We start from the raw sequence: 12,280 nt of genomic DNA, 5'->3' as shown, positions 1-12,280 counted from the left end.
GAACTGCAGTCGGATTAATTTGGGTTAAACCCACCCAAGTTGCAGCTCTATAAGCTAAGTATAATCGTGCAGGTCTTATCCTCCAACCTCCCATCAAAGACTTCTTTCTTTTCACTCAAGCTGAAATTAGGTCAGGGAACTTGAGTCCAAAACTCTAATTTGACTTGGAAAACAAAGATTGCTTTTGGTTTTGGCGCTCCAGCAGAGAGAGCAATGGTCGCCCATTGTCTTGGTCCCTTGGTCAACGCTGAATAGCCGGTCAGGAGTTATATTCAATATGGTCTGATTGGTTTGTCTTTAGCTATGAAACACAGACATGGATACGGGACACGGGTACGACACGACACGGATACGGCGACACAGCAAATTTCAAAAAAATAGGACACGGACACGGCGGGGATACATCTATATATATATATATATAATTATATATTCAAAATATAATTACTAGAATCTTGTACAGAAAAATAAAACAACAACAAAGAACAGAATCAATTTCAATAATTTCATTTCTGTTATAAGAAAAATATAGATAAGACAAAACAGAAAATAAATGAAAAATAAAGTTGATCCAAATTCCAAAAGAAGATGTGCAGAAGAGACATACCTATAATGAACTAAATATGTATATGAATAAACATATATACTTTTAGTCTTTTACAAAGTTTTGTTCATGTAACTTAAATATATATATATATATATCTTGTTCATGAAGAGAGATAATTGAAGAAGAGGAAAAACTGAGAGGAGTGAGATAAAATAAATTTTGTCTCACAGAAGTGTCGGACCGTGTGTCCGAACCTCGGACACGCGTGTCCAATAAAAAATAATATTTGGACACTTTACAGAAGTATCGGACACGTGTCCGAGCCTCGGACACGGGTGTCGGTGTCCGAAAAGTATCCGACACGGGTACGGGGCCCCTGGGAGGAGTGTCCGCGCTTCATAGGTCTTTAGAAAACTATTTTAAGAAATTCAAAAATAAAGATCCAACAATGCAGAGTTTTTATATACTCGGCCATTTTTTTATTTTCAATTCTCTTAATATATATATATATATATATATATATATCTTAGTAACAAACCACACATTACCCAATTCAATTCACGTGGACCATAAATCGTCACGAAATTAAATTAACTTCTTATTTCTTCATTTGTTCCCTCTAAGTTAGAAATTAGCCATTGTGCGTTACAAGAAATGGAGAGTGGGAAACACTTTGTTCTCGTTCATGGGTCTGGCCATGGAGCGTGGTGCTGGTACAAGCTTGTCACCCTGCTCAAATCAGTCGGTCACCGCGTCACAGCTTTGGATCTCGCAGCAAGTGGGGTGGACCCGAGGCGGCCTGATGAGATCGCTTCCCTATTCGAGTACGTGCAGCCGTTGATGGACTTCATGGCCTCCCTGCCTCATGGTGAGAGGGTGGTCCTGGTTGGGCACAGTTATGGTGGCTTTTGCATTTCTCTAGCCATGGAGAGCTTCCCTGAGAAGATCTCTGTTGCAATTTTCATCGCAGCCTTCATGCCCAATCATAGAGACCCACCAGCTACCTGTTTACAGGAAGTAAGAAAATCTCCCCTTTTAGGGATATCTATATATATGTGTGTGTGACATCAATTTTCAAATTCTTATTTGGATTAATAGGGCTTTATTGTTACAATTGTTACCTTTGATTTAAGAAATTTTTAGTAGAAAATCTTATTGAATCAGTAGATAAATTATAGATTGAGATTCACCCACCACCACGGTATGTAACAATAAATAGGATTACTTCCGTGCATAAGACAATTGTCTTTGCAAGATTTGGATATATTTATATATGCAGCCTCACCTCTTCAGCACAGAAGTTATTTACAATCTTATTCGATCAGTAGATACCAAAGCCTATAGATTAAGATCCACGGATCACCGCAACGATAAAAGAGACTAATTTGATGCACAGGACTTACAGAATCCGAAGGAATTTTATGTACACAATCTCACCAAGAAAGTGTTTAAGAAATGTTTTGTCTCTCATACACAAGAAGGATAAGAATTTAAGAAATGTTTTGTCTCTCATAGATAAGATTTTGCATTATTGTGAATGCGAGAGTTTGAAGTTGTTTAGTAAAAAATTTACATCAAAAAAATGAATTTACTTTGCACTAACTTTTGTCTTTTCACTTTTTTTTTTAAGGTTAAAGTGCAAAAAAAACCCCTAATATATAGGGTTTATGTAGAACTAATCCATACTTTTTGAAAATATGCATGTTAGTCCATAAAATTCAAAAACTGTGCAAGTAAACCCATCTGACCACTTTTTGACAAAAACTAAATATAAAAATCCTATTTTACCCTTTTAATTCTTATTTTACCCCTCACCCATATGTGCATATAACCCCCACCCCACCAAACTTATTACCAAGGGATATCTCTTTCAGGAACTTAAAGAAAGGATCTCAATACCGCAAAGTCAGCCTCAAAACAAGCCTCAATCCTATTAGAAAGATGGTTAGAAGCCTCTCCTTTTCCAGTCTACGTAATTATGAAGGGGTTCACAATCTTATAAGTTGAGATTCAAACCGAACCAAAAGAACCCATTTCCTAAACTGAAATAAAAAGTAAAATTGCTCTCTCTCTATAGGGTTAGAAAATGAAATAAAAAGTAAAATTGTGTTCAATAATTTTTTCTATTTTCAATATTTTGAAAGCAAAAAAATTGAAAGTTAGTTTAGTAATTATAATTATAATTTTATTTTGGTGGTCATTTTTCTCTCCCTAAAAAACGCTATTTGTGGCTTACCTTCCATGGCAGCTTGATAATTTGTCACAGAGACATTAGTGAAGTGGGTTGAAGGGATTGAAGGTGGGCTTGTGAGAAAAGGTGAGATGGAATTGGCTAGGAGAGACATTTTTTTCAAGTATATGGAAGGTAAGCCACAGATAGAGGATTATCCCAGATGCATCAACAAATAGAGGAGTATTCCAATTGTGATCGGACAGCCATAGAGTTAGCAGCAATCAAACTATTGTTTTCTATATTTGATTTGTCATCAAATGCTATTTGATTCCACCACCTTTGGAAAGTGCCTACACCTTCGATCACTCAAATTCGTTGTTGAGTGTGTCTTTATACAAGGGACTGTTAGGTTTCGATTTTCATTATACCCAGTTTTAGGTTTCTATAGTTTAGTTTATCCCAATTTTATACAAATTGAGGTTTATTTTATTCTTATCCCAAACAAACACAATTTTACACAAATTGGACAAAAAAGTCATTTTACATGGCCTATATTTTTATTTATTAATTTATTCAACTGAAATGAGGGTATTATCGTCATTTTATATTATACATGGATCTATTTGCACCAAATTAATAGTATAGGGGGTTTTATACCACACAGAAACCTGTTTGCACTATATTGATAGTAAAGATTTTTTTTTTTTTTTTTGCATGTAACCCTTTTTTTAAAGTATGAATTTAACACTTCCAAGCGTAATATAGTTGAAACTAGCCTAAGAGAGTAAAGTTAACTCAGATGGGTTGTAGGCTCAACTCGGGATTAACTTGCCATATGAAATCCTTAACCCCCAACCATAATCTCAAGGGCGAATCCAAGAATTGTTAATAGGGGGGCTAACGAAAAATGGGGATAGAAAGATGAAAGAGTTGAAATTTTTTTTAAAAAAATACTGAAATAGGGTTAGAGGGAGAGAGTCTCGGTTACATAAAAGACTAGGAATTTAGATATATTGGAGGGAGCTCTCTGATCTCTCTATAGTCAGGCTTTAGGGCTTGTTTGGCTTGGGCATGTTTGGTTGGGCTTGGGCTTTTATTTTAAAATTATAGCTAAAATCTTGGGCTTGTTTAGATGGGCTAATATTTGAGGGGTTAATACTACTACTAAAATTTGTTTTATTTTGATAGTGGGTTAAATTTTCCTATACTAATTTATGTATTATTTTTTTTTTTTTTGGGGGGGGGGCACTCAAGCCCACCCAAGCCCCCCCTCTCAATCCGCCTATGCATAATCTTGAGGTATGAAATCAGGTTCATAGTTTAGGTTTGTCGAGTTTTGTAATTTGGGTTGGGCTTCAAGTTGGCCGACATAGTAACCCGAGCTATGTGAAATGAAACCAAGTCCTAATTTTCGATTCAAGTACCTATCAAATTGCAATTTGCACAATCAAGTTTGAAAATTTTCGAACTGCAGTCGGATTAATTTGGGTTAAACCCACCCAAGTTGCAGCTCTATAAGCTAAGGATAATTGTGCAGGTCTTATCCTCCAACCTCCCATCAAAGACTTCTTTCTTTTCACTCAAGCTGAAATTAGGTTAGGGAACTTGAGTCCAAAACTCTAATTTGACTTGGAAAACAAAGATTGCTTTCGGTTTTGGCGCTCCAGCAGAGAGAGCAATGGTCGCCCATTGTCTTGGTCCCTTGGTCAACGCTGAATAGCCGGTCAGGAGTTATATTCAATATGGTCTGATTGGTTTGTCTTTAGCTATGAAGCACAGACATGGATACGGGACACGGGTACGACACGACACGGATACGGCGACACGGCAAATTTAAAAAAAATAGGACACGGACACGGCGAGGATACGCCTATATATATATATATATATATATATATTCAAAATATAATTACTAGAATCTTGTACAGAAAAATAAAACAACAACAAAGAACAGAATCAATTTCAATAATTTCATCTCTGTTATAAGAAAAATATAGATAAGGCAAAACAGAAAATAAATGAAAAATAAAGTTGATCCAAATTCCAAAAGAAGATGTGCAGAAGAGACATACCTATAATGAACTAAATATGTATATGAATAAACATATATACTTTTAGTCTTTCACAAAGTTTTGTTCATGTAACTAAAATATATATATATATATATATATATATATATATATATATATATATATATCTTGTTCATGAAGAGAGATAATTGAAGAAGAGGAAAAACTGAGAGGAGTGAGAGAAAATAAATTTTGTCTCACAGAAGTGTCGGACCGTGTGTCCGAACCTCGGACACGCGTGTCTAATAAAAAATAATATTTGGACACTTTACAGAAGTGTCGGACACGTGTCCGAGCCTCGGACACGGGTGTCGGTGTCCGAAAAGTATCCGACACGGGTACGGGGCCCCTGGGAGGAGTGTCCGCGCTTCATAGGTCTTTAGAAAACTATTTTAAGAAATTCAAAAATAAAGATCCAACAATGCAGAGTTTTTATATACTCGGCAATTTTTTTATTTTCAATTCTCTTAATATATATATATATATATATATATATATCTTAGTAACAAACCACACATTACCCAATTCAATTCACGAGGACCATAAATCGTCACGAAATTAAATTAACTTCTTATTTCTTCATTTGTTCCCTCTAAGTAAGAAATTAGCCATTGTGCGTTACAAGAAATGGAGAGTGGGAAACACTTTGTTCTCGTTCATGGGTCTGGCCATGGAGCGTGGTGCTGGTACAAGCTTGTCACCCTGCTCAAATCAGTCGGTCACAGCGTCACAGCTTTGGATCTCGCAGCAAGTGGGGTGGACTCGAGGCGGCCTGATGAGATCGCTTCCCTATTCGAGTACGTGCAGCCGTTGATGGACTTCATGGCCTCCCTGCCTCATGGTGAGAGGGTGGTCCTGGTTGGGCACAGTTATGGTGGCTTTTGCATTTCTCTAGCCATGGAGAGCTTCCCTGAGAAGATCTCTGTTGCAATTTTCATCGCAGCCTTCATGCCCAATCATAGAGACCCACCAGCTACCTGTTTACAGGAAGTAAGAAAATCTCCCCTTTTAGGGATATCTATATATATGTGTGTGTGACATCAATTTTCAAATTCTTATTTGGATTAATAGGGCTTTATTGTTACAATTGTTACCTTTGATTTAAGAAATTTTTAGTAGAAAATCTTATTGAATCAGTAGATAAATTATAGATTGAGATTCACCCACCACCACGGTATGTAACAATAAATAGGATTACTTCAGTGCATAAGACAATTGTCTTTGCAAGATTTGGATATATTTATATATGCAGCCTCACCTCTTCAGCACAGAAGTTATTTACAATCTTATTCGATCAGTAGATACCAAAGCCTATAGATTAAGATCCACGGATCACCGCAACGATAAAAGAGACTAATTTGATGCACAGGACTTACAGAATCCGAAGGAATTTTATGTACACAATCTCACCAAGAAAGTGTTTCCGTTTCAAACCCGACTTCGAGATAGATTATATTTGAATGGTTTAAAATGAGATAGAAGAAAAATAAGGAGAAAAATGATTGTGTTTAAATAATATTTTTATAATTTTGAAAATGCCCTCAATAATTAAAAAGAAATAAATTATTATTTCAGTTATGTCTTGTCTATTTAAAAAGGCATAGTAATAATTTGGTTGTTAATTTTTTTTTTGTTTTCTTCCTTCTATCATATCCAAACATGAATAGGATTTTATTTTTAATTTTTAATTTTTTTTTATTTATCATATCTATCCAAACATGAATATAAATTATTTCCTTTGTTTTCTTCTCTCATAACTAATACTATGTCTCCTTTCTTTTCTCTCGTGTATCCAAACGGAACCGATGGATACAATTTTTTTTTTTTTTTTTACCTTTACCTTTACAAAATATATACTAAATCGATCTATTTTCATTTCTGAATTGTATGCATTTTATTTTTTATGATTTTGTTTTGGAAAACAGTTTTTCAGATTGATCTCTTCAGGCTCTCCGATGGATTGTCAAATTACATTTGATAAGGGCCCAGAAAAACCACCAACATCCATACTATTTGGTCCAGAATTCATGGCAACTAAATTTTATATTAACTGCCAACCCGAGGTGAAGGTCTAAAACAATTTCATACCAATAAATTGCTAGGAAAAGGTCGTCTTTTTTATTTATTTATTTTTTATTTTTATGTCTATTGTATGTTTCATTGTATGCAGGACATTGAATTAGCCAAGATGTTGGTAAGGCCAAGTGGCCCAAGAGGGTTTTTCTTTGGTGACCTGACCCGGGAATCTCTGCTAACAGAAGAGAAATTCGGGTCGGTAAGTCGGGCTTATGTAGTGTGCAAAAGTGATCACGAAGAACTCCAGAAATGGATGATTGAGCATAGCCCAACTGAAGAAGTGAAGTACATTGCTGAAGCTGATCATATGGCCATGCTTTCAAAACCTAAAGAACTCAGCCTGTGTTTGCTTGAGATTGCCCAGAAATACCATTGAGTACTTGATTCTTCATAAACATGTCCACTCTCCTTCCGAATTGATCTTAAATTTTTATTTGCTCTCTTAATTATGTCAATAATAATGCTTGATAGTACAAACCTCATGTTTTAGAATTAAAATTGTACTATATAATAATTGTTCAACTTTATAATGGAGGGCTTGCCTTCCAACAAAAAAATATTTAAATTATTGAATGAAGCTACATATCTGTCTTTAGAAGTCCAAGATTCTCTCTAATTGAATTCGATGTGGGATATCTTACATGTCTCACATATATTTTTGCTAAATGCGATGCTCAAATGTGCATCTAAAATTTGAAGTGATTCTGGCTCATTTGACGTCGATTTAGACAGATTGTACGTGTGTGTGTGTATATATATATGTGTGTGTTGTTTGTCTGACTCCAGATTCAATTATTGTATGCTACTCTGAATTTATGTTGATGAAGTATGACACATGGAACGATTGCCTGCCATAAGTCTGACTTGGAGGGTTCTCACAGAAATGATCAAAGAAACACAAAAGAGAATAACATACTATTATTAGTGGCTGTCAAAAGAAATCTTATATGGACTTTTACTAAATTGTGGTAAAATTAAAAATATGTAGGAAGTCTAGACTTACAAGAATATGTTTTTTTTTTTGGTATGTTCTGTGAAATAAGAGTTACGCGGGGTGCGAAAATAATTAGTTGATTTTAATTGTGATGAACTGTTTTAATGACCTAGATCTGATTATTAGGTCAACTTGATTAATTTATGATTGATTAAATTATATTATCAATTTAAATATCTACAATCACAAATATATGAAAAGTAAAGCAAGTTAGAGTTAGAGAGATTGCACCAGGATTTTAGCAAGGAAATCCCAGTTGATAAAATACGTCAACTGTTATGGAAAAAACCTCGTATACTGTACAGTCTAAAGTAAACTAATCCACTATACTTGAAACAAAGTATACCGAACTTTGACTATGGCTCACACCCTATCGTTCTACACCACACCAACCGCTGACGATCCTCTGGCTTTGCGACTTCCCGTCCAACAGCAACTTAATCTCAGACTTACACTTGATATTTGTAGAAGAGTAGCAGGTAGATCAGATAACACTCCACGAATGCTCCAACCCTTTCAAAGTATGATTGCATTTACTTCTCTTCTTCAAGATCTGAACTCGATTGTAGAAGAATTAAATCCTGTTTCTCATCTAGAATATCTGAATCTTCAGTATAGCTCAAATTCCGATAGAATAGAGAACAACACCACTAAATCACTCATGAATATATGTGTATGCTCTCATAAATAAATTCAGAATAATCATATTGATTTTCTGAATTCTCTTTCTAGAAGGTTTTCTCAAAATATATAATTGATTTTCCCTAAAGCCATTCCTCAACCAATGTATATGACATGGTTTATATAGAGTTTTGAAAGCCCTAATCCTTCAGAAAATAAGATAAATTTCGTGCATAGAATTTAGAAGGAATCTGGGATCAAAAAGGAAACATCAGAAGATAGAAACTTGAAAACCTAATGCATCCAGGGCTTCTTGAACTGGTTCAGCCATCTTGAACTGGTTTAAGATGGCCAGTAAGGAATCCCACTAATTCTTGAACCGATTCAGCCTTCTTGAACCAGTTCAAGATGGCCAGTCTTGAAACTTAGGCAATTCAATGTTTCGAACCTTTCAAAACCCGTCATAGATGTTCTTACTACCCTTAAACTTCTTAGAGTATTGTTCTCGTTATCTCGGAGTGTAGTATCACATAAATTCTTGACTTTCTTCAAATCCGCATCCGATCTTCAATCTTTGAAATTTTGAGCCGAAAAATTACAACTCGATCGGACTTATTTTGACAACGAAATTAGCCAATTACAAAATATATCTCACAATCTCTCCCTTTGACAATTTCATGACAAAACCCTAAAAACAATTCAGCAATCTACCCAAGCAGGAAGGTAAATTACATTGATTGTTAAAGGAAATAAAACGCGAAAATTTTCTTGAACCTCATAAAGCTTCAACACATATAACAACCTGTAATCTGCACATTAGCTAAAACACAACTACCCGTGAAGCTTAATCAAGAAAATAAACACAAGCATAAAATAGCAAAGCTAATAATGCCTGAATATCAATGCAAGTTAAACGTGCAATGATCAATGGTTTTCCCCCTCAATGCAAAAAGTTCTCCCCCTTAATGCAAAAAGTATCTCTCCCCCTGAATGATAAGTATCTCAACTCTCTCCCCCCTTTTTGTCACAAATAAACAAGGGTATCAAGAAAGAAAAAATCCCAGAAGAAGGAAGCAACCAACCATATAAATCTTGTTAAATTGAAACCAATGAGAATATAGACTCCACAAGTTTATATGTATCAACAGAGATAACCAAGATCAATTCTTTTCAGTTCCACAAACTTAGTAAGTATAGTAAAATCGCCACCAAGTTCCAAAAACATATGATCTGTTAATCGTTCAAATTTCAGAAAATAAATCAATGATATCACATATCCTTAGAAATCAAACAATTAACATGTGCAAAAGACATTTTTTTTTTAATCTCTCTTTATGCTCTATTTTTCTTTTTCTTTTTTCACATTAGCAGCTTTCATGCTTATGGGCAACTAGCTCTTTCCCTTATTCCCGTTTGTTTTGAGTCAAGGTAGCTTTCAGATAAATCCCAAATGTAGCATTTTCCATCTCACCTTTTTTTTCAAAAAAACAAATATTTTTCTTTCTTTTTCAAATTTTTTTTCATTCCAATCTGTTTTTCAATTTTCTTTTCTTTTCACTCTTTTGGTCTAAAACACATAAAGCAAGTTTAAATTTCAAGACAATGATCAATCATTTCAACATTATCTTTGACCAAAACAACGACATCTTAAGTAAATGTACTATCAATGATTCATTTACTATACGAAATAAGTAAGCAAAATCAATTTTATCAATTCATAGCCATTGTATGATGTCTATAGATAATCCATGTGCCATTAAACTTCTTGTGTTTAACATACCCAATCAATATGGTTTGCTTATCTTCAAAAACATAATCTAGACTCTCAAGATATACATGAAAATCCTTTATAGACTATGTCTTCGTAATGCATCTAATCAAGACAACAAACACCAATAGTTTTCTAAAATAAGAAAACTTAGGAGCATCTAATGGTTTAGTGAGAATATCAGACAAATTCTGTTCAGTATGCACTTTTTCCAAAGACACGACATTTTGTTCAATAAGTTCTCTAAGAAAATGATGTCGAATGTCAATGTGCTTAGTCCTAGAATGCAAAACTGGATTCTTTGAAATATTAATTGTACTAGTATTATCACAAAAGATAGCAATAGTACATTGATCAACTCCATAATCCAGAAGCATCTGTTTCATCCAAAGTAATTGTGTGCAACAATTTCTAGCAACAATGTATTCAGCTTCACAAGATGATAAAGATATGCAATTTGCTTCTTACTGTACCATGAAACAAGATTAGTACCAATATAGAAACAACCACCTGAAGTACTCTATCTATCTCCTTGTTTCTTGCCCAATTAGCATCAGTACGGCCTGCAATCTCAGAATTAGACTCAGAAGAATAACGCAATCCATAATTCAATGTACTATTGACATAACGAATAATGTGCTTGACTGCAAGAATGTGTTGTTCTCTAGAATCAGCTTGATACCTAGCACAAACACCTATACTAAATGAAATATCTGGCCTAGTTGCTGCCAAATACAACAAGCTACCAATCATACTCCTATACAAGAAATGATCAACCTTGTTAGAATCAGAGTCTCTGTCCAATTTGGATGAAGTACTCATAAGAGTTTAATTATGTTTTAAATCTTTCATACCAAACTTCTTAACTAACTCATTTGCATACTTTGATTAAGCTATGAAAATCCCATTATCAAGTTATTTCAACTGAAGACCTAGAAAGAAAATCAGTTCACCAACCATGCTCATTTCAAAAGTTTTACTCATATCTTTAGAAAAAGTATGAATAAGGTTATCACATGTAGCACCAAAAATAATATCATCCACATATATTTGAGCAACAAGAAAATCTATTCCTTTCCTGAAAATAAACAGCGTTTTATCCGCTCCTCCTCTTCTGAAGCCCTTGTGCAATAAATAAGAAGTCAACTTCTCATACCATGCTCTAGGTGTTTGCTTTAAACCATAAAGAGCCTTTTTTAAGATGAAAAACAAAATCAGGATTATGTGGATCAATAAAACCTTTTGGTTGTGCTACATAAACTTCTTCCTGCAAAATACCATGAAGAAAAACACTTTTTGTAACGACCCACTCCACCACATGGTATGAAATTGTTCGCTTTGGGCCTGAGCCCGCACAGTTTTGCTCTTGGGCTTCAGCCCAAAAGGTCTCATACCAATTAGAGTGACACCACCATATATAAGCACTTCACCTTTCCTTTACCCAGACGATGTAGGACTGGGCACCCGTAGCTCACCAGTGTGGTAGCCTGCCAGTATCTCGCACCCACCCATGGCACACCCGCCCACAGGATCATCACAATTCATCCCCCTTGGAGTCCCGACATCCTCGTCGACACACTTCTGGATAGGTCAGGTTCTGATACCATTCTGTGATACCCCTCAATTCTAGAGCCACGGGTGATCAAGTCCGAGCACAGATCCAAGGAATACCAGACAATTAATATGTAAATAAGCAGAAATACAAAAAGAATTAGGAATAAAATAATAAAGGCTGAAAAGAATTCTAAATATTAAAATCCTCAAAAGTTATTACTAATAAAATCCAAACTTTTCAATATCCGTACAACTTGGGAATCCATCTAGTGGACCCCTAATAAAATCCCAAATGAAAGTAAAATACAGAAACAAAATCCAAAACTAAAACATGAAAGGAAATCCTACGTAGCCGGAGGAGTTAGTGACTGTATCTGCTCAGCACGATCACACCCTAAGCCTGGAACTGATGAATACCTGAAAAATAAGAGTGGGTCAGGCTTACTAGGAAGTTCTATTCTACTACAATACATACAAA

At 34.9% G+C, this 12,280-nt stretch overlaps 2 protein-coding genes across 3 annotated transcripts; both read left to right on the top strand.

Moving 5' to 3' along the window:
- The first annotated feature begins 1,113 nt into the window (after nt 1-1,113).
- On the top strand, nt 1,114-1,990 carry LOC132266872 (methylesterase 10-like). Its single transcript, XM_059767879.1, has one exon. The coding sequence runs from the start codon at nt 1,202-1,204 to the stop codon at nt 1,610-1,612; it is 411 nt and encodes a 136-aa protein (XP_059623862.1). The 5' UTR covers nt 1,114-1,201; the 3' UTR covers nt 1,613-1,990.
- Nucleotides 1,991-5,317: 3,327 nt separating this feature from the next.
- On the top strand, nt 5,318-7,446 carry LOC132266870 (methylesterase 10-like). Of its 2 annotated transcripts, XM_059767877.1 has the most exons (3): nt 5,325-5,779; nt 6,715-6,852; nt 6,960-7,446. In XM_059767877.1, exons 1-3 carry the CDS (start codon nt 5,417-5,419, stop codon nt 7,239-7,241), a joined length of 783 nt encoding a protein of 260 aa, XP_059623860.1. In that variant the 5' UTR covers nt 5,325-5,416; the 3' UTR covers nt 7,242-7,446. The 2 variants fall into 2 exon arrangements, with proteins under 2 accessions (XP_059623861.1, XP_059623860.1); XM_059767878.1 differs by lacking the exon at nt 6,715-6,852 and having other exon boundaries at nt 5,318-5,779.
- Nucleotides 7,447-12,280: the final 4,834 nt, after the last annotated feature.

The sequence above is a fragment of the Cornus florida genome, unplaced genomic scaffold, assembly GCF_030987335.1.
Source record: "Cornus florida cultivar Cherokee Brave unplaced genomic scaffold, ASM3098733v1 CherokeeBrave_3.0.0_Hap2_Chr07, whole genome shotgun sequence".
Taxonomy (NCBI): Eukaryota; Viridiplantae; Streptophyta; class Magnoliopsida; order Cornales; family Cornaceae; genus Cornus; species Cornus florida.
The sequence above is the reverse complement of the archived record's forward strand: the minus strand, read 5'-3'. Positions and strand labels throughout refer to the sequence as shown.